We start from the raw sequence: 20,613 nt of genomic DNA, 5'->3' as shown, positions 1-20,613 counted from the left end.
ACTTGACCTGGTTGTTGCAGGTTACAGATCAAGATAAGGACACAATTCTCAGCATACGTTGAGAAAAGGAAAAGCAAGGGCTGTGTTTGTGTGGTGGTGGTTTCAACAGGAGTCTCGAAAGACAAACTCTGAGTGGATTCTCGTTGGGGCATGCGAAACCAGGGCCTACAGGGCCATGAGGCAATCATACAGGCACTCCAACACTCTGGCTTCTGAATAACTTTTCCATGCTTGGCAAAGTACATCCTTTGGACTGAACAAAACAATCCCCGGTCTTGAGAAGAGGGTGGTTTCCAGTTGCCTCACTGCCACTGTTTCAAGCTGTAAAGTCCCTGTTGTGGTTTTGGTTCTCCCTTGGATGATGACTCGAACCCACCAAGGCTTTCATTATCCTTGCACCGAAGTTCCCCCACAAAACATACATATTTTCAAACTTACATCTGCTTCTATTACCCAGCATAACACGTTATACACATATTATACATCTGAAAATAAATTGTACCTATAAATACCAAACTGCACATTAGAATACACACATACATGATACAAATGAATCTACAAAATCTGACAGCAAAAAGCAGAGAATACGAATTAAGGAAAATAAACATTAAATTATATAACGAAATTAGGACTATTTATTCATCCTTAGAGAGGGAACATCCAGTGAAGGGGAGTTTGGGCAGATAAATTTTCCTGCTAAGAACATCTGCCATATTTTAATGCACATGTGGTTGTTGCGTTTACCCTGGTGTTTCCTGCAGTAGATATATAATTTGTGAACAACACAAATGCATCTACATATATTTCTGTATTAAATGTTTTTATCCTGGCCTTTCTTTACCCCAAAAGCTGTTTTTTTAGGTGTCTGACCTATTTAAAAATGATTAAAATTGAGACCTAAATATCACAGTTTTTAAGAACAGTAAAATAGCAGAAAATATACCTGGCAAGAGGCATAAAGCCCGTAGATTTAAGATCAAAACTATCATACAGAGAGGAAGGAAAAAGAAAAACAGTCTGGGAGAATAAACAAGGCTTTGCCTGACGCCAGAATGACAACAGAACCAACACTAGGCAGGCATGCAAGGCAAAGGCATTGCAAAACTGGTGCGCCACAACTGAAAAGGCCCCGCTCTTTGCTACTCCCTTCATTTTCAAAAAAGACGGGAGGTGATGCAGGGTCTCAGAAGGCAGGCAAACACACATGGAAGAAAGCAGTCTTTTAGATATCCCAGAACCAATTTCCCAGGCATGGTCCATGTCATACATACAGGCATGTTATATGTTCCCGAAAGAAATACCAGTACAAATAAGTTTGCCACGTAAAGTGTGAAGCTCACAGCATTGCCAATGGTTAAAGATGCTTGCCCTGCACAGCAATCTTAAATTTATCCAAAAAAATACAGAGGTCATTAGACTCAATACATCCAAGAGTGACTGAACTTGGGCATTTTGCTTCTGTGCCAATTTAGAAGAATTGTGCATTCTAGACCCACTAAATCACACAGACCCATTGTGACCACTCCAATTAACAAAGGTAGCAGAGAAGTCTGAGGGTGTGGCGTCAAAAGCCACATCTACAAACAACATCAAACTCTGGGATGGCAGAAAATAAAATAAAAATGTTTCTGTTTCCTCTGCACAAATAAGTGTCTTGCAGTTACTTCAGTGAATGTGAAATATACATCTGCTTCTACTGCATTAAGGTTTTGCAGTATATAGGCTTATAAATAACACAGATCTCCTCAGCAGGACAAAAGCCAATAGCTTCATTTATGTAAACAGAGCATGAAATGGAAGTATGCTTGGCCACAGTAGCATGGTCTCACAGTATTTTGGGTTTGTTTGTTTTTTCAGCTCAACCATGACCAGCAGTGGGCCACACACCATTGCAATGACTAAAAAAAATGTATCCTGCATTTCTTGATGACAGGAATGCTGGCAAATCCAAAACTGGCTGCTAGGACAGCAAAACGTGGGCAGGAGAAAAACAGGATCATCTGCAGGAAATGCGGTAGCAGCTGCAGTTCTTTTCTTTTCTTTAAAGTACAATCCAAACTGAAGTGTAACAAGCCAATTTAATTCTTGGATAGGGAGTTTATGAGTCACAACTCTTCTCCCTCCCCATTATGATGTGAAGATTCACCTTCCCATTTGTGAGAAAACATAGTCACGTTCTATGCCCATTTATTGTCCGTTTGTCACCCAGACTACACCTCAGGAAGCCATGAGGGACACTTTTATTGCAGAATATCCACAGCACTGCGGAATTGGACAGGACACATACTAAAGCACCACAGCCTGATATTTAAAGAGTTCCAGTCACCCATGCGACTGCCTCTTGCGATACAATCACAGCAGAAACTGTTCAAAACCACAACATCTGTAGTAAACCAGCTCTATGCAAAGCCACCATTTTAGAGCCCTGCTGGATCAAGTCAAACAGCCACCTAGCCTAGTACCCTGTTTCCAACAGGGATCAGCCAGATCCTTACAGTGCCCATGGCTCATTGGTAGCACATCTGCTCAAGACACCGAAGGTCCCTGATTCAATCCCTGGCATCTCCCGTTGAAAGAATCAGGGAGTAGGTGATGCGAAAGACCCCAGCCCGAGACCCTAGAGAGCCGCTGCCAGTCTGAGTAGACAATACTGACCTTGATGGATCAATGGTCTGATTCAGTATAAGGTGGCTTCCTGGGGAACCCACCAGCATAGTGCAAATGCAGCAGCCACCACTTGGCCTTGCCCCCCCCCCCACAACTTGCATTCACAGATACACACTACCGTTGTATGCAGTGAGTCCATTAAGCTCCCAGTGTTAATAGCTGACGATCAAAGCTACCTGCCACAAATGTCTCTAAATCCCTTTCAAAGCCACCTAAAACCAGTGGCCATCTCTACATCTTGTGGCAATGAGTTCCAGAAACCAAACATGCACTGCGTGGCAACGTACTTGCTTTCCCCTGTCCTACGTGTGCCGCACATCAATTTCATTTATAGTTCCCTCTAAGATGAGTTGGTCTGAGCTAGCTCACAGATTTTTAGCCTCCAGCTCACAGATTTTTGTCTTAGCTCAGGAAGGATGGCTCCAAAGCAAACTGATTTATGCAGCAGCCAAATCGCTCGCTCACAACTTTAATGCCAGTAGCTCACAAAGTAGAATTTCTGCTCACAAGACTCCATAGCTTAGAGGGAACATTGCTCAGGACTGTAAATTATGGGTGCAAAAAAAATCTATAATCCACATTTCCTCCTCCCTGGACATAATTCCTTAAACCTCCATTAGCGCTCCAAAACATTTCAGCCTGACCTACTGGAATAATTTCACTTGCCCTTTCCCCAGTTCTAGAAGCCAACCCCCCCTCCTTTTTGGGACAGGGTGCCCAACCCAATCCAGTTGAATATTCTCCGTGCAAGGTGGAAGCTCGCAAGGGGCTGTTGCATCCTCGCCCATTCCCCCCCAGGTGACCCTAAAAAGGCACACCTGGCTGCTTGGATGCTAAAGTCAAGCTTCGCACCGAGGACGGACAAAGCCACGGGGCAGCCCCCGCTTGCCCCACACCGGCAGCCGGCGCCAGGACAGGCTGCAAGCAAACCCGGCCGTCGCCCTGCGCGCCTCGGCAAAGCTCACCTGCTGGTCGCACTCCGGACAGGACTTGGTGGCCATCTTCACTTTCTTGGCCCGGCCTGCAGACATGCTCCCTCGGCTGCAGCCGCTGCAGCTGCCAGCGGGGCTCGGCGAGGCGGAGAGCGCGAGCCGCCGCCCGGCATCTCCCGCAAGCTCGCGCCCGACGCCGGAATGGAAACAGGAAACGGTTGCTGGGCCCGCAAAGCCACGCCCCTCTCCCTCTCCCCGGCCTTCTCAATCGCAAAACTGGGGCGGGGCTTCAAGTGACAGTCAAGGTCGTCCCGCGCTGGGATTGGCTAGAAGGACGGGGGCGGGGGGAGAGACGGCTGGCGATTTCAGTCGCCTAAGGGAGGGCGATCGTTGATAAAAAAATACGGATATTATTCTTCCAGGACAATAGATGAAGATGAGCGGCAGCAGCAGCAGCAGAAAAAAGCAAGAGTCCAGTAGCACCTTAAAGACTAACAACATTTGTGCTAGGCCAGCTAGGGTATGAGCTTTCGTGAGTCACTGCTCACTTCTGCAGATACCTTTATATATAAATGTAAAAGTTTCCCTTGCTCGAAAGCCAGTCGAATCCGACGCCAGGGGGCGGTGCTCATCTCTGTTTCCAAGCCGAAGAGCCAGCGCTGTCCGAAGACGTTTCCTGGTCATGTGGTCAACATGACTAGTAGATGCCGAGGCGCACGGAACGCTGTTACTTTCCCACCGAAGCGGTACTTCTTTATCTACTTGCAATTTCTTGCTTTCGAACTGCTAGGTTGGCAGAAGCTGGGGGCAGAGATGGGAGCTTACTCTGTCAGGTGGCACTGGGGTCTGGTCTGCAACTCAGTGTCTTAACCTCTGAGCCACCCGCGGCCCATATACACACACACACACACATACATTTATATAACTTTATATCTTTTGTTTATGTTATACACGCACACACACACCTTTATATCTTTACCTTATTTATCCCTCTATCTATCTATCTGTCTGTCTGTCTATCATCTATCTATCTATCTTTCTATCTATAGAAGTGAGCAGTGGCTCATGAAAGCCCATCACCTGCCACATATTTTGTTACTCTTTAAGGTGCTGCTGGACTCTTGCTCTTTCCAGGACAATGACTTTTATATATTAACTGCTGTCACAGCTGGCTGCTCTATAAAAACACAAGTAGTAAGCACAGAAAATGAAGGAAGTTAGCACATGCTCGCAGTTTGTGAGAATTCCAAGAATCTCTTGTTTCCATTAAACAAGCAGGCTGGGCAGTCGGCTTAATAAAGCAAAGAATTCAGGATTCACAACAGGACCAGGATAAGGAGAGGTGAAGCACAATGGATGTGCAAATCAACTTCCCTCAGTAGGAAAGCCATTGAATTAAATGGGGATTACTGCTGTGTGTACCAGTTTAGGATTTCTCTCTGTGAGTCGGAGAGCCAGCATGCTGGAATGCCCAAGGTTCAGCTCTCTTCTCTGCCCTGGAAGCTTGCTGGATAACCTTGGAATAGTCACACACACTCAGCCTAACCTACCTCACAGGGGTGTTGTAAAGATAAAATGGAGGAGAGGAGAATAATGTAAGTTGCTTCGGATCCTCACTGGGGACAAAGATAGTGTAAAAATGAAGTAAATAAATAAACTGTGACCCTGCATGGGTTGTGTCCAGTGTTCCCTCTAAGCTGAGTTAGTGTGAGCTAGCTCACAGTTTTTTAGCCTCCAGCTCACACCTTTTTGTCATAGCTCAGGAAGGATAGCTCTGGAGCAAATTAATTTATGCAGTAGCCAAATCGCTGGCTCACAACTTTAATGCCAGGAGCTCACAAAGTAGAATTTTTGCTCACAAGACTCCACAGCTTAGAGGGAGCATTGGTTGTGTCCAGTTCTAAACTTTTACCCATTACATCACTTTTACCTTAATTTTTCCCCCTTCTATGAATTCTCAATTGTTAACTGAGAATCCTATAAATTCTACAGATTATATCTTTTGGGACTTCTTCCAAAGATGGAAGAACAAATGTTATGAGAGAACAGCATTTAAACCACAAAGGATGAATCATCTCCGTGTTTTTGTTTCTAACATTAGAATCCATTGTGGTTATCTATCTGTGTCCTCTTGATATATCCGTTCAGATTATATTCATTCATTCAATTTATAATTCATCATAAACAGAGCCCTGCTGATCAGTTGAGATATTTGTATATTTATCTAGTCTTAATTTGTACATTAAAATTACAGGAAGAGCCCTGCTGGTTCAGACCAGTGGTCTATCCAGTCCAGCATTCTGTTTCACACAGTGGCCAACCAGTTTGCCCCAGAAGGCCAACAACTGAACCAATTTGTATATTCAGCCTTCTTTTTGAGCTCTTGCCAGAATGTAAGCCTTTTCCTTCAAGATAAGAAAAAAACAACTAGAACTTTAAAATATAAGCATTTGAAAGGTTATATTTTCAACAGTTAGCTGCCTTGAGGGCCTGTATAGCTGGAAATGCCGTGCGTGAATATACTCAATCAATCAATCAACATAAACAAGGACAGAATGCCTATACATGCAGCATGTAACAGTGTCAATTTCTTGCATGATGCCTTTTCCAAATGGTTCACACAAGTTGTGGTGAAGACATGGCAGAAGAGAAGTAAACCTTTGCTACCTAAAGAGCAGGTAGAAGAAGAAGAGATTGGATTTATACCCTGCCCTTCACTACCCAAAGGTGTCTCAGAGTGGCTTACAAACTCCTTTCCCTTCCCCTCCCCACAACAGACACCCTGGGAGGTAGGCGGGGCTGAGAGAGCTCTGACAGAAACTGCTCTTTTTCAAGAACAGCTCTTATCAGAACTACGGCTTGCCCAAGGTCATGCAGCCAGGTGCAAGTGGAGGAGTGGGGAAATCAAACCCGGTTCTCCCAGATTAGAGTCCGCGCACTTAACCACTACACCTTCTGTAATTCTTCAGGGAGACTGGGATAATTATCCTTGTACTGCAACTGGGGAAAGTAGGATAGCTATCAACCTGGAGCAAAAAATGTCCTTCCCCTTTAACATAGGCTTAATCGTATAGTATTTACCAGGCTGATGTTATTTACCCCTGTGCCACGAAAAGCTTCAAATGCCCATTTCCACATGTTATGCTTCCCCCCCCCCTCTGGGTTGTTGGCAACTCTAGATAAAAGCCTTTCCTCTCTTCCAAGTCCGTGGCTGAGATTTGAACCAGGAAATTCCCAACCTTTATCATGCGATTAATAAGTATGTTACAATAACACACCCAGTTCTTGAAATCGTTAAAGCACAGTCCTAGTTGGAGTTGTACCCTTCTCAAGCCATTGAAGCCAATGAGATCAGAAGGCTGGAACTCTGGCTAGGATTGCATTGCTAATTATCTTTTCAAACGGTAGTACACCCTGTCTCTAATACCAAGTCTCCCTTTCTGCACACTGGGTGCAGGCTGCAGCATGTCATTCAAAGAGCCTTCCTGCTTCTGTGTATGAAGAAATAGCATCTTTGTTCTAAACTAGGACTGTAGCCAACGATACAGAAATATGCTGTGAATAGCCCAGGCAAGCCCGATCTCGTCAGACCTCGGAAGCTAAGCAGGGCCGACCCTGGCAAGTAATTGGATGGGAGACCTCCAAAGAATACCAGGGCTGGGACACAGAGACAGGCTATAGCAAGCCACTCCCCTGAATGTCCAGTTCCCACTAGGGGTTGCCAGAAGCCAGCCATGACTTCCAAGTATGCACGTACACACACACACACACACACACACACACAAAATACCCCTCCCCCTAAAATAAATATGCTGTACAGACATGAAAAGTGGGAGTCTGGTTCTTGAGTTTGGGGGCGGGAACATTAGTTATAAACATATTTAGTTATAAGAGCCACCGGATTTATTTTTAAATTATTGGGTACATCTATCAAAATGAAATGCTGTTTTCTCCTACTAGATTTGTCCTAGCCCAGGTTATGTTATGTGCGCACTGTGCTTCCAAGAAACAAAGCCAAGCCAAATGGATCACACCGCTATCGCTTTGGCATTGTTTTATGTAGATCAACATGACTATGTATCAGAGGTCATTTCGGGGGGATCGCGGGGGATCGCAGTTCCCCCGGGTGAGGTACGGGGGCGGGGCACATGACAAAGCCCCGCCCCCTGCTTCCGGCCGCCCCGCTTCCGGCCCTCATTCAGCCAGGAGGAGGCAGGAGAAGAGGGAGGGTAAGTTGCTTCCTCCCTGCCTCTCCCCACCCCTGCCTGCCTGGGGCCAGGGAGGGCCTTTGCGGGGCTTCCTTGCACTCCCGCCGGCCTTGCAGGTCCACCGCCGGGCCCCTCATGGGACTCGGCAGTGGAGCTGCAAGGCCGGCAGCGGCGGCCGGGACCGTTGGGGGCGGGGTGTGTGGCCATATGACACACTTCCGGTGATGTCAGGGTGTGTGGCATATGCTAATGAGTTATGCTAATGAGTTCCCCTAGCTCTTTTTCTACAAAACGACCCCTGACTATGTATAATTTTTTGTTTCAACCTCAAACTTTTTAGGGGGCTAATAGCTTTATCTATTGGGAATGGGAACCTTCCATTGATGTCGTGTTTTGCTTAAGTGTTATAATACATTGTCTGTTATGTTCATTTTCTCCTACTTTATTGACTTCTCTTTTCCCTCTGCCTTTACCCGGTCCATCTCAGACTGTATCAGTACAGAGTAGTGGTGGCAGAAAGTGCTGTCAAGTTGCAGCTGATTTATGGCAACCCTGTAGAGTTTTCAAGGCAAGAGATGTGCACAGAAGTGATTTGCCATTACCCGCCTCTGTGTTGTGACCCTGGATTTCGTCGGTAGTCTCCCATCCAAATACTAACCAGGGCCAACCCTGCTTAGCTTCCTAGATCTGATGAAATCAGGCTAGCCTGGACTGTCCAGGTCAGGGTTAAACAAAGCCAAGCCCACTGACTTCAATGGATGTTGTAACTTTGTTTAGGATTGCACTGGATGGCTACTAAGTAGAGGTCATATCGACTCTCCTATTGGTACACTTGTAATCTAAATAAATATTTAAGTTGCATTACCTAAGACCCTGATGCTGGGTAAGATTGAAGGTCAAAGAAGACGGGGACGGCAAAGGATGAGATGGTTAGACAGTGTCATAGATGCAACGAACATGAAATTGAGCAAACTTCAGAGGATGGCGGAAGACAGGAAGGCCTGGCGGGATCTGGTCCATGAGGTCGCGAAGAGTCGGACTCCACTGTGCGTCTGAACAACAACAACAACAACAACAACAACAACCTAAGATGTGATGCAGGTCTTTTCTGACATGCGCACATTTCAGAAGCCATCCAAAATGGGCCAGTATATCTTCAGTGCACAACCTTGTACCATTGGGAGTATGTAAATTTGCAACACTGTAATGGAATGATAACAAAAAGCAGAGGTTTTTTTAAAAAATGCATTTTTGTCTCTTAGTTCACTCAACCCAAGCAAGCTCTTTGTGCAATACTCAGCAAGAAGCTTCAAAAAATGGTAGACACAGATCACTATTACGTCAGTGTTTCACGAAGGATACAGCACCATCTGCAAACAGTTCTGATGAAACATCAGAGATTACTGGCAAACAGACTGAGGCAAGACTATCCAGATGGATTTTTGCATGGTGCTAGCATTTTAACCCTCGTCCCAATCTTCCTGCAACTAACAAGGTTTGGTTCTAGTCCTGTACATGATTCTGAGTTCCATAGACGAAATAGAAACAGAATAAGTAAATGCATTACCAAGATTCTGCTTCAAAATGCTTGTAAACTATCTAAGTCTATATAAAGCCTCTTAAAGATGAGACTTGTTGAACCCTAAAGACAAACGTGTTTTCATTCTAGAAACAATCACTGTAAGCAATACTAAGAATACTTTCCCTATTAAATATACTTGACTTGAGTAGGATTCTGAATAGGCTTGGGATAACTCTATATGTATTTCTATCGGGAGAGCTTGTGTATGAAAATCTGTAGAAAGTGTTATCAAGTCATAACTGAGCTATAGCGCCCCCATAAGATTTCCAAGGCAACAAACATTCAGTGGTGGTTTGTGTAACCAGCCTGGTCTTCCTTGCTGGTCTCCCGTCCAAGTACTAACCAGGGCAGACCGTGCTTATGTTCTGAGGTTGTGTGTGTTGGAAAATGTTCAAATCTAAGACTGGTGGGGGACTGTTAGAATTACAGACTTTACAGACAGAATAAGTAAATGCATTACCAAGATTCTGCTTCAAAATGCTTGTAAACTATCTAAGTCTATATAAAGCCTCTTAAAGAAGAGACTTGTTGAACCCTAAAGACAAACGTGTTTTCATTCTAGAAATAAGCACTGTAAGCAATCCAAAGAATACTTTCCCTATTAAATAGACTTGACTTGAGTAGGATTCTGAATAGGCTTGGGATAACTCTATATGTATTTCTATCGGGAGAGCTTGTGTATGAAAATCTGTAGAAAGTGCTATCAAGTCATAACTGAGCTATAGTGCCCCCATAAGATTTCCAAGGCAACAAACATTCAGTGGTTTGTGTAACTAGCCTGGTCTTCCTTGCTGGTCTCCCACCCAAGTACTAACCAGGGCAGACCGTGCTTACGTTCTGAGACAGATTAAACTAGCCTGGACTATCCAGGTTAGGTGAGGTTGTGTGTGTTGGAAAATGTTCAAATCTAAGACTGGTGGGGGAGTGTTAGAATTACAGACTTTGCAATCTCTGAAGTACATCACCTCTATGGTCTATTATTCAAACGTATTAATTTTATTTTCATTTTCATCATCATCATCATCGTCGTTGTTGTTGTTATTGTTTTTGTTGTTGTTAATTTCCACCTAAACAGAGTCCTCAAATGTGTTCCAATCTGATAACAGTTTTTGCACCGGCTCCGACCGCAGTTTTTCATGCTGGAATTGTGAGTCTTGGCAGGAGAATGGATAACGTCTAAATTCATCAAATCAACCCTCCCTTTTTAACCGCAGTAGTTATAACAATATAACATAGTATGGTGTAAATCCCCCAAATCTAGAACAAAAGTCCATTCCCAAAGGTGGCGTGATCTCCCATCATCCCGCCCCCATCCCCCCCACCCCCCAAACTCCTTTCTCGATCCCTCTCCATCCCAGCCTCGCAGTACAAAGAAGAGGCATCTTCCCCGGCGGAGCGACAGGACGGAGGCACTCTGGGTGCAGTAGTTTTCTCCCTGGCCACCTGACGGCATGGGCTGGCGCAGCCTGGGGCTTATAAGAACTACCCGCCCCACCAGGCAGTGCGGCTGCAAGCTTCGGTTGGTGCAATCTATTACCTCCCGCCGACGGTGGTGGGAAGGCGAGACTTGAAGACGGTGTGTCGCTCCCGTCGAGTTGAATGGGTTGGGGCGGCTTTTAAGAATCCGCATCGTTTTCCTCTGGGGCTTTTTGCGTCTGCGGAGAACCCGCTCGCTGCAATGATTAGGACTCTTTGCTAATTGGGTAAGATTAAGGGTAGCCCCCCCGTCCCCTCCCCTTTTTGGCCGGTGCTAAACTCTGCCCCCTTGCAAGTTGCCAGAAGCGAAAGAAAAGGCTGCAAGCCAAGCGAATCGCAGCATGCACTTGTCCGCGCCTCTGGGCTGATGAAGAGGTCTTGAGCTCGCTCCTCCCTGGCGGCTGCCGGAGATATTTTTGGGAGAAAGACTTTTTTTTAAAAGGGGGAGCCTGATTTTTTTTTTCCTTCCCCTTTTGCACAAAAACTCGCTTGGGGGGAACGAGGAGCATGCATCGCTTTTCCGGGCTCGCCAGGGAAGCCTCGGCTCTCCCGGGCTGCAGGACGGAAAGGAAAGAGCCGGCCGTGCGGTTCCTGGCGTCGCTGGTAACCGGTACCCAGCAGCAGCAGCGGAACCCCGGGCCCCACCGTCGCCCGCTGGGCAGAGAGGGGCCGGTGCGCTGGAACAGCGCCGCCAAGGCCTCGGCCGTGAAGCTCCAGGAGAAGCCGGCCCGGGAGAAGATCCTGACGCTGGAGTCCATGAACCCGCAGGTGAAGGCGGTGGAGTACGCCGTGCGGGGCCCCATCGTGATGAAGGCGGGCGAGATCGAGAAGGAGCTGCGGAAGGTACGCGGGGATGGAAAGCCTTGGGGCCGCTGCAGAGGCCGGCTGCTCGGGCAAGGGGATCGGGGATGCACGCGTCAGACTGCTTTGCCGCGGGCACCCTCCCATTTCCTCCCTCCTCCCCGGTTCGCCACTGATCTCTGGCTCGTCCCTTGGAATGGCTTGGCAGGGGCGCAGGCCAAGCGCCACTCTCCAAATTGCGCCACTCTCCAAATTGCGCCGCAGGGGCTTGGAGCAGCCAAAGTGCGGGTTTTCCCCCTCCTCCCCCCTTTAATTCCACCCACCACCACCCCTTCTGCCGGTTTTGCTGCCGGCCTGGGCCGCCGCCCCCTTGGGCCACTCCTCCGCCGCCGCGGCTCCTGTTTGGGGCAAGCGAGAGACCCGACCGGCCGAGCGCGCCGCCAGGAAGGCGCGCTGCTTCCTGCAGCTTTTCCGCCCATCGGTAACCCCGGGGGCACCCTGGCGCTGCGGGGAATGTGGCACTGGCGATCCCCCAGGCTTGAGGGACGGAGTCCCCGGGGGGGGGGCACAGGAAGCTGCCTGATACTGAAGGGGCCCATGATCCAGGGCCGGCCCCAGCTTATTTTGCACCCTAGGCGAGGATCCCTTCTGGCACCCCCCACATGCGCCCACCAATTTTCAAAAATAAATGCATTTTAGGAAGAATGAAAAATACAAATATTCGAGAAACTCCCAGAGTAGGGGCGGGTGCAGCTTGGTACCCATAAGGGCGGCTCGCTCTAGGCGATTGCCTAGTGAATGAGCCGGCCCTGGGCCCATCAAGATCAGTATTGCTTGCTCAGACTGGCAGCAGCTCTCCAGGGTCTCAGCTGAGGTCTTTCGCATCCCTTTTAACTGGGGGTGCTGGGGGTTGAACCTGGGACCTTCTGCGTGCCAAGCAGGTGCTCCACCACGGAGCCATGGTCCTTCCCCTGAATGGGACACTCTGATGTATACTGCATCAGACTTTTGGTCCATCGAAGTCAGTATTGTCTACTCAGAGTGGCAGCTGCTCTCCAGGGTCTTGGTCACATCACCTGCTGCCTGGTCCTTTCAACTGGAGATGCCAGGGATTGAATGGGACCTTCCACATGCCGAATAGGTGCTCCGCCACTGAGCCAGGGGCCGTCATATGTTGGTGTCTGCTTCCAGTATATTACTTTCCCTCCCGAATTCTGTTGCTCCTTGAGGATTTGGAAATAGTAATCTGTTGCCACTAGGTAACATTTTTAGGTTAGCCGTGTTTGAGCCCAGGACCGCCTTTGAGACCAGCAGGATTGGGGGGGGGAGTGTAACGGGCAGGGCTATTTTTGGGCAGGAGCGCACAGGAATGGAGTTCCGGCTGGCTCCCGAGTTAGCCATGCCCAGCAGGAACTAATTAGCATAATAGGCCATACCCAAAAGCAGAAACTCCTTAGGATTGGCTACATTAGGGGTGTGTGGCCTAACATGCAAAGGAGTTCCTGCTACAAAAAACCCCCTGGGTTTTGGCCACAAACAAGGTCAACAGAATAAGAAGCAAAAGGTGGGCGTGGCTGGATGACCACACTTCTGGTAACATGGGGTGTGGCCTAATATGCTAATGAGCTGTGCTGTCGGGGTGTGGCCTAATATGCTAATGAGTTTCTGCTGTTGGGTGTGGCCTATTATGCTAATGAGTTCCTGTTGGGCTTTTTCTACAAAAAGAGCCCTGGACAGGCCTTCAAGAGTCAAAGCTCCCTTGGCCAGCTACTTGAAGGGAGTATCTGGTGACTCTTCAGAGCACAAACTCCAAAAATCTTGTTGGCCTCCAGGGTTCTACTGGAGTTGAATCTACCAGTTCTATGGCAGACCAACCTGGCTACTCTCTGAAACTGTATGTAGGTTATGTAGTATTACTGTTATTGGAACATAGGTTTCTGCCCTCAAAGAGCTTACAATCTGAAGCACGCAGCGGGAGAAACCAATAAAGGGAAGGGTGAATTATGGGCAAGTGTGCTTTTGTGTACTTAAAGCTTTGTTACAGTTGGGAAGAAGGATTCCAGGGGTAAGCCAAAGTGACAGTATTTATATGACACTTGGGGAGTGTTTACATTTTGATTTGCAAGGTGCTTCATAGCCCTCGTCGTGCGTCACTCTCACAGTAGCGTTGCCGAGCAGAACTGCTGTGGTTCTGTCTATCTCTCCATCTAGTGCTGCTCATACGGCTATCACCTTAAGAAGAAATTAGAACCAAGGAAAATATTTTAAAAGACCTTACTCAGTATTATTTCTCTTATAGTTGATTACCGCGCCAATGAATTTTGCCACTGAGAGGGTGACACAATCATTGGTCAACAGTGGGAGGGCTTCTAATGTCCTGGCCCCACTGGTGGACCTCCTGATGGGGCTCTTTTTGTAGCAGGAACTCCTTTGCCTATTAGGCGACACACCCCTAATGTAGCCAGTCCTCCAAGAGCTTACAGTAGCCCGTAAGAAGAGCTCTGTAAACTCTTGGAGGATTGGCTACATTAGGGGTGTGTCACCTAATAGGCAAAGGAGTTCCTGCTACAAAAAGAGCCCAATTTCTGGCCACTGTGTGACACAGAGTGTTGGACTGGATGGGCCTTTGGCCTGATCCAACATTGGCGTCTCTTATGTTCTTATCCGATAGTAGCCATGACACCTGGGCTCGCGCATTTAGCAGTTCCATATCTTTAAGTAAAGGGCTGACTAGATTAGCCCTCAACTCATCGAATATCGGGCACTCCATAATCATATGTTCAGTGGTTTCGATCGTATGATACGAGCATCTGCATGTTCTGTTCGAGTATGATACTTTTATTATATCTGCCCTCCAAAACTGCCGAGGGAAGAACGTTCAGTCTTGCCAAAGTAAGAGCTCTTCTTAGTTTTGGGACTTTCGACTGATAAAAATATTTCGGCAGTTGCATCGGGAGGGCAATTCCCAAATGAAGTGTCCAGCGTACCCTGCGCGCCCTAATAGACGTACTTGTAACCAATGCTCCCACTAAGCTGTGGAGTCTTGTGAGCAAAAATTCTACTTTGTGAGCTACTGGCATTAAAGTTGTGAGTGAGCCACTCTGAGCCTCCTTTGGGTAGTGAAGGGCGGGATCCAATCTTTTTCTTCTCATCCCTTTAGAATAAAGAAACTTGAGCACAATAGGCTTTAATGAAGTGCAGTTTTACTCAGAAGTAAACAACTACGGAGTTCAGTGAGGTTTCCTCTCTTGCAACTGCAACAGTTGTATATCCACCATCTAGATTATATTCCATGGATTTCAGTGGAATTTACTCATTGATTTGATGATATTAGGAGCTGCGGTGGCTCAAGTGGTTAAGACGCTGAGTGCGCCTTGGTGTTTAGTCATGCCGGCCACATGACCACGGAAACGTCTTCGGACAGCGCTGGCTCTTCGGCTTTGAAATGGAGATGAGCACCGCAACCCTAGAGTCAGACTCGACTGGCTTTCGCGCAAGGGAACCTTTACCTTTACCTTGATGATATTAGAATTGCCCTGCCCATCAACACATTAAAGTGGAGGTGAATTCTTTTGTATAACTATGTTTGTGGTCAGGATGAAACAGTTTCTGCTGTTTTCAAACCAATGAAGCGTTTTTATATATTGACAAGTGTTTGGTTTTCCATAATACTTTGAGAGAATGGCCGCACTCAGACATGACACTAAACCATGGTTTGATTGAACTCTGGTTTAGTGTGATGCTCAAGTACTCGGCCAGACCTCTAGTTCTGGCTTGGCCACAAACAGGAATTCTTCATCAAGGTGACATCTCAGTTTCTGAATTTTGGCTCATAGTAACTGGCCAGTTATGTCTGAATGCAGGAATCCCGGCTTAATTCTGACTTGTATGGTGGGGTGGCACACAGGGGCATATGAAAAGAGACATAACAAAGATCAATGAAAAAATGTTCTACAAAATGTCTACCAAAGCAAACAGAAATATATGAACCTGCAAATCCTGAGGGAGAAAAACCCGTGATTCCTATAGCAGTTGGACTTCGAGGACATGAATGGTATTCATATATGCCTTCCAATAAACCATATAATTTGTATCAGTAGCACTTCGGAGTCTGCTTCTTTCTACTGACAGTTCTGTACCCACCTGGGCGTTAATAACCCATAAGAAATAGAGGCCTTCTGCTTAGGGAGACCAAATTAATAAATCACAGCTAAGGTAAAGGTTCCCTTGCTCAAAAGCCAGTCGAGTCCGACTCCAGGGTTGTGGTGCTCATCTCCGTTTCAAAGCCGAAGAGCCAGCGCTGTCCAAAGACGTTTCCGTGGTCATGTGGCCAGCATGACTAAACACCAAGGGGCACGGAACGCTGTCACTTTCCCACCGAAGTGGTACCTATTTATCTACTTGCAATTTCTTGCTTTCGAACTGCTAGGTTGGCAGGAGCTCCTGGAACTAGAGACGGGAGCTCACTCCATCATGCGGCACCCGGGTCTCGAACTGCTGAACTACTGACCTTCCGCAGTCTGCAGTTCAGCGTCTTAACCACTTGAGCCACTGCAGCTCCTACACAGCTACAAAGTGGCAAAAAAAAAGGTATCTTGCTGTACTCAGCTCTGGCCAGCAGCAGATAAACTGGCGTTTCTGAACAGATTTATGGTTAGTTTCAGTTGTGTGCTGCACGAAGCATTAGTTCAGTAAAACCGCAGTTTAACCTAACCACGGTTGTTTGCAGCCAGTGTTTTCAAAAAGGGTCTTTGTGTTTTATTCTCTGTGCTAAGTGCTGTCAGGCTGCATCTGACTTACAGCAGCCCTGTGAATTCGTGATCTCCAAAATGTCCTGTCTTGCGGACCGAAGTCCGTGGCTTCCCATCTCCTGCTGGGTCTTCCTCTTTTCCTGCGGCCCTCAACTTTTCCAAGCATTATTGCCTTTCCCAAAGAGTCTTGTTTTCCCATTATGTGACCAAGTACAACAGCCTCAGTTTAGTCATTTTTAGCTTCCAGGGAGAATTCAGGCCTGATTAGCTCTCGAACCCACTTATTTGTGTTTCGGGTGGGTCCGTGGCATCTGTAAAATTCTCCTCCAGCACCACATTTCAAATGAATCAATTGCAATATTGAACCAATTGGGTCCCCCTCTGAACAGACTTTTTTTGGGGGAGGTGGAGGGCTGAGAGCATATCAAACAGTATTGAGGAAAGGACAGTCAATGTTCTTCGTAGTTGGAAGAATTAGAATGCCTGAATAGAAATGTCCAGGCCTCATAACCTAACCGAGCCCTGCATTCATGCCAGTGTTCTGTTCTGCAGTACCGTTGTCAGACAATTATTCAGAACTCTTTAAAGAAAAAGCACACGACAAACAGCAGCCTCCCACCTTCTATGTCATGGCATTGCGTAAGTGCGATTATATAATCAGTCAAAGAATATTTACTTTTCACCTGCCTCCGCTACTCTCTGATGCAACTGAGATTCTCCTTGCCTTACCTAACAGGGTAGCAGATAACAGTTCCCTCTTTTGCTCTCCAGCGTACACTTACCCAAACGAGGAGTTTCAAAACGAAAGTCCGAGTCCAGTCCAAAGTTGGTCTTTCAAGGTGCCACTGGACTCAAACTTCGTTCAGGCATTTCCAAGGAAGTCTTCATAGTTAACCTGGAATCCATTCCCGTTGGGCTAAGAAACCTTTAGGAATGGATATATATTTTCTTAAAAACCATTCTCTGGATTGCTTGGTTTTGAATTCTTTGCTCAAGCCACGTGCATTATCTTTTAAATGTTTGCTCAGATGGTTTGAGTGAGTAGCTCTTGATTACGCAGAGAGCTGCACTCTTAGCAGCTATTGTAGCGCTCTGATCGTGATAGCAAGAGACATTTTTAAAGGCCTCCCTGTGGAAACTGAGAGTCCCCCCCCCCAATATTTTTTTATTTTTAAAGACATAACAAACATACATGGGGGGAGTTATTCTTCCAATTCCTTCTTTGACAAACTCATGCCTAATTTATCACACATTTATGTATTTCACCTTATATCATTAAAAATATCACTTGCAAAATATCAAATTTATATTTCATATATCCTTAACAGGTTTTAGATGTCTATATTGTTTACTTAGTATAGTCTTCAAACCACTTGTAGAATCTTGACCATGTATTTTCAAGTGTGTTTTCCGGTTGTGCTTTCAAAATTAAAGTTAATTTGTCCATTTCCGCTGTTTCCAACATTTTGTTTAAAATTTCTTCTCTGGAAACTGAGAGTTGACTTGCGTGAACCTAGAATAGCTAACACACACGAAATGATCCGCTTTCAATCCACTTTCCGTACACTTTCCAACTGGATTTTACTGTGCGAACTGGCAAAATCCCGTAGGAAAGTGCATTGAAAGTGGATTATTTAGTGTGTGTGACTGCAGCCTATGTGTCTTCCATGTTCATAATCATGCGGTCCAAATGCAGGTTAATGGTGATAAGAAATAGGTGGTCTCCGTAAGATTTGGCCGTTGTACATCCTGTCCACAATTTTTATGGGTAAGGGCAGGGGTCATTTCGTAGAAAAAGAGGTGCAGGAGCTCATTAGTATAACTCATTAGCATAACTTATTTGCATATGCCACTCCCCCTGACATCACTGGAAGTGTGTCAGAAGGCAACACCCACCACTCAGGCTCCACTGGACTCTTTTGGATTGCTAGCTATGGGGGGGGGGACGTGCAGATTTTTTCTGTCCTCGCAGAGGAGGGAGAGCTTGTACCTGAATAAAACTTGGTCTTAAAGGTGCCACTGGACTGTTTTGGACCGGGGGGGCCAGAGGGAGCTCTGCAACTTACCTGGCTGCTTCTTGCTCTGACTGAGGGCTGCTGGGAGCAGGGGGCGGGGCTTGTTGCATGTGCCTGCCCCCTGGGCTCTTTACTGCCGGAGCTCCGCTCCTGTGCGCTCCTGCAGGAGATGACCACGGGTAAGGGGATGGCTGTGGTTCTGTAGGAAGCACAGGGCTCGCGTGCAGGAGGTCCTGGCCTCCGCTACCAAAGAACACCAGGTGGCAAATTGGGTAAGAGCCTTCTATGCCTGAGACAGGAGAGATGCTGCCGACCAGAGTGGACAAGACTCAGCCAGACAGATTTCGGTAGCCTTATATGCTTATCGGGAGGCCAGCGTGTCCCAGGCTAGACTGATGCCATCAGACCTTGGTAGATTAAGCAGGGTTGGCCCTGGATGGGAGACCACCAAGGAAGTTCAGGGTTGCTATGCAGAGGAAGGCAACGAGACACTGCCCCCTGGATGCCTCTTGCCTTGAAAACCCTACAGGTCACCATGAGTCGGCTGTGACTTGACGGCACTTCCCACCGCCAGCATGTCAGCAGGTTTGTTGCGGATCTGCAGAATGCCGTGACTTTGAGTCTGAGGTTGTCCTCCCTTTGAGATGACGCAGCATAGTCGTATGGGGAAGAGTGAGCTGTTTTCTGGCCTTTCCAAGTGTATGTCTTTATTAGCATAGGCATTTTTTTGTGCCTTGGACTGTTTTTGCTCTGGGGTTAAGTAAAAAGGTAAAGGTCTCCCTTGCTCGAAAGCCAGTCGAGTCCGGCTCTAGGGTTGCGGTGCTTGTCTCCGTTTCAAAGCCGAGGAGCCAGCGCTGTCCGAAGACATTTCCGTGGTCATGTGGCCGGCATGACTAAACACCAAGGCACACGGAACACTGTTCCCTTCCCACCGAAGTGGTACCTATTTATCTACTTGCAATTTCTTGCTTTCGAACTGCTAGGTTGGCAGGAGCTGGAACTAGAGACGGGAGCTCACTCCGTCATGCGGCACCTGGGTCTCGAACTGCTGAACTACCGACCTTCCACAGCCTGCAGTTCAGCGTCTTAACCACTTGAGCCACCGCAGCTCCTCTCTGGGGTTAAAGGAGATGTTAAAAAACTTTCGCTGACTTTGGCAACTGAGCCAGGGGGACCTCCTAATTACAATTGTCCTTAAATCGAGGCACAGCCAGGACCGAGGTCTCACTGGGGTAGCGAATCTGTGTCAGCGTGACGTTATTCCAGATTGTGGGTAAGGCTCGTATGGTGGAATAGTTCTCTACTAAAAATCAGTATAAACAATAAAAGGGTATGTCAAAGGGAGGGGTTATAGACTTTGTGTATGGAGGAGCATTGGGTCACAGTGAACAGTAGAACCCAGACTGACCCTCTCTGCCAGAGCCAGGATCTAGTTAGACACTGGCAATGCAGTCCTAAACAGAGTTACACCCTTTTCAATCCATTGAAGTCCATAAACTTAGGAGGCTATAACTCTGTTTAGGATTGCACTGTGATTCATGGCAATTCTAGTTATATCCTGAACCAAAAGAGATCTTTCTTAAAGGCTGGAATGATGATAATATTCCCTTGAACTCCAACTAGTGCCACTTCAGATCAGTTCTCGTGAGCTTCGAAAGGGGTCAGCCGATATAGAAGTGTGGGGAGGCTTTGTGGGTCAGTGGCAGAGCATCTGCTTGGCATGCAGAGGGTCCCAGGTTCATTCCCCGGCATCGCCAGTGAAAAGGATCTGGTAGTAGGTGTTGTGAAAGACCTCTGCCTGAGACCCTGGAGAGCCACTGCCGGTCTGAGTAGAGAACACTTACCTTGATGGACCAAAGGTAGTGGTTAAGAGCGGTGGACTCTTATCTGGGAGAACCAGGTTTGATTCCCCACTCCTCCACATGCAGCCAGCTGGGTGACCTTGGGTCCATCACAGTTCTCTCAAAAGCTATTCTCTCAGAGCTCTCTCAACCTCTCTACCTCACAGGGTGCCTGTTGTGGGGAAAGGAAGGGAAGGAGATTGTGAGCCACTCTGAGTGAAGGGCGGGATATAAATCTAACTCTTCTTCTTCTTCATATGTGTTCACGTGTGTTACAGTCTCAAAAATATATATATGCCAGTACATCTTCACCAGACATTTGCTGTTAAGATGATAAGCA

The 20,613-nt window shown here is 47.0% G+C and overlaps 2 protein-coding genes across 2 annotated transcripts in view; one reads left to right on the top strand and one right to left on the bottom strand.

The window, feature by feature from the left end:
• Window positions 1-3,747, bottom strand: part of LOC107108881 (chromosome unknown open reading frame, human C16orf87) — a 19,153-nt gene extending 15,406 nt beyond the window's left edge. Inside the window, exon 1 of the mRNA XM_015409418.1 lies at window positions 3,633-3,747. Coding sequence (XP_015264904.1) covers window positions 3,633-3,698 — 66 coding nt within the window. The 5' untranslated portion in view covers window positions 3,699-3,747. The remainder of the gene's footprint in view (window positions 1-3,632) is intronic.
• A 7,185-nt stretch (window positions 3,748-10,932) lies between these two features.
• Window positions 10,933-20,613, top strand: part of GPT2 (glutamic pyruvate transaminase (alanine aminotransferase) 2) — a 47,816-nt gene continuing 38,135 nt past the window's right edge. The window contains exon 1 of the mRNA XM_015409429.1: window positions 10,933-11,708. Coding sequence (XP_015264915.1) covers window positions 11,373-11,708 — 336 coding nt within the window. The 5' untranslated portion in view covers window positions 10,933-11,372. The remainder of the gene's footprint in view (window positions 11,709-20,613) is intronic.

This window comes from Gekko japonicus, unplaced genomic scaffold, assembly GCF_001447785.1.
Source record: "Gekko japonicus isolate JY-2015 unplaced genomic scaffold, Gekko_japonicus_V1.1 scaffold794, whole genome shotgun sequence".
In the NCBI taxonomy this organism is placed as follows: Eukaryota; Metazoa; Chordata; class Lepidosauria; order Squamata; family Gekkonidae; genus Gekko; species Gekko japonicus.
Note: the sequence above shows the minus strand (reverse complement) of the source record. Positions and strands in the feature narration are given on the sequence as shown.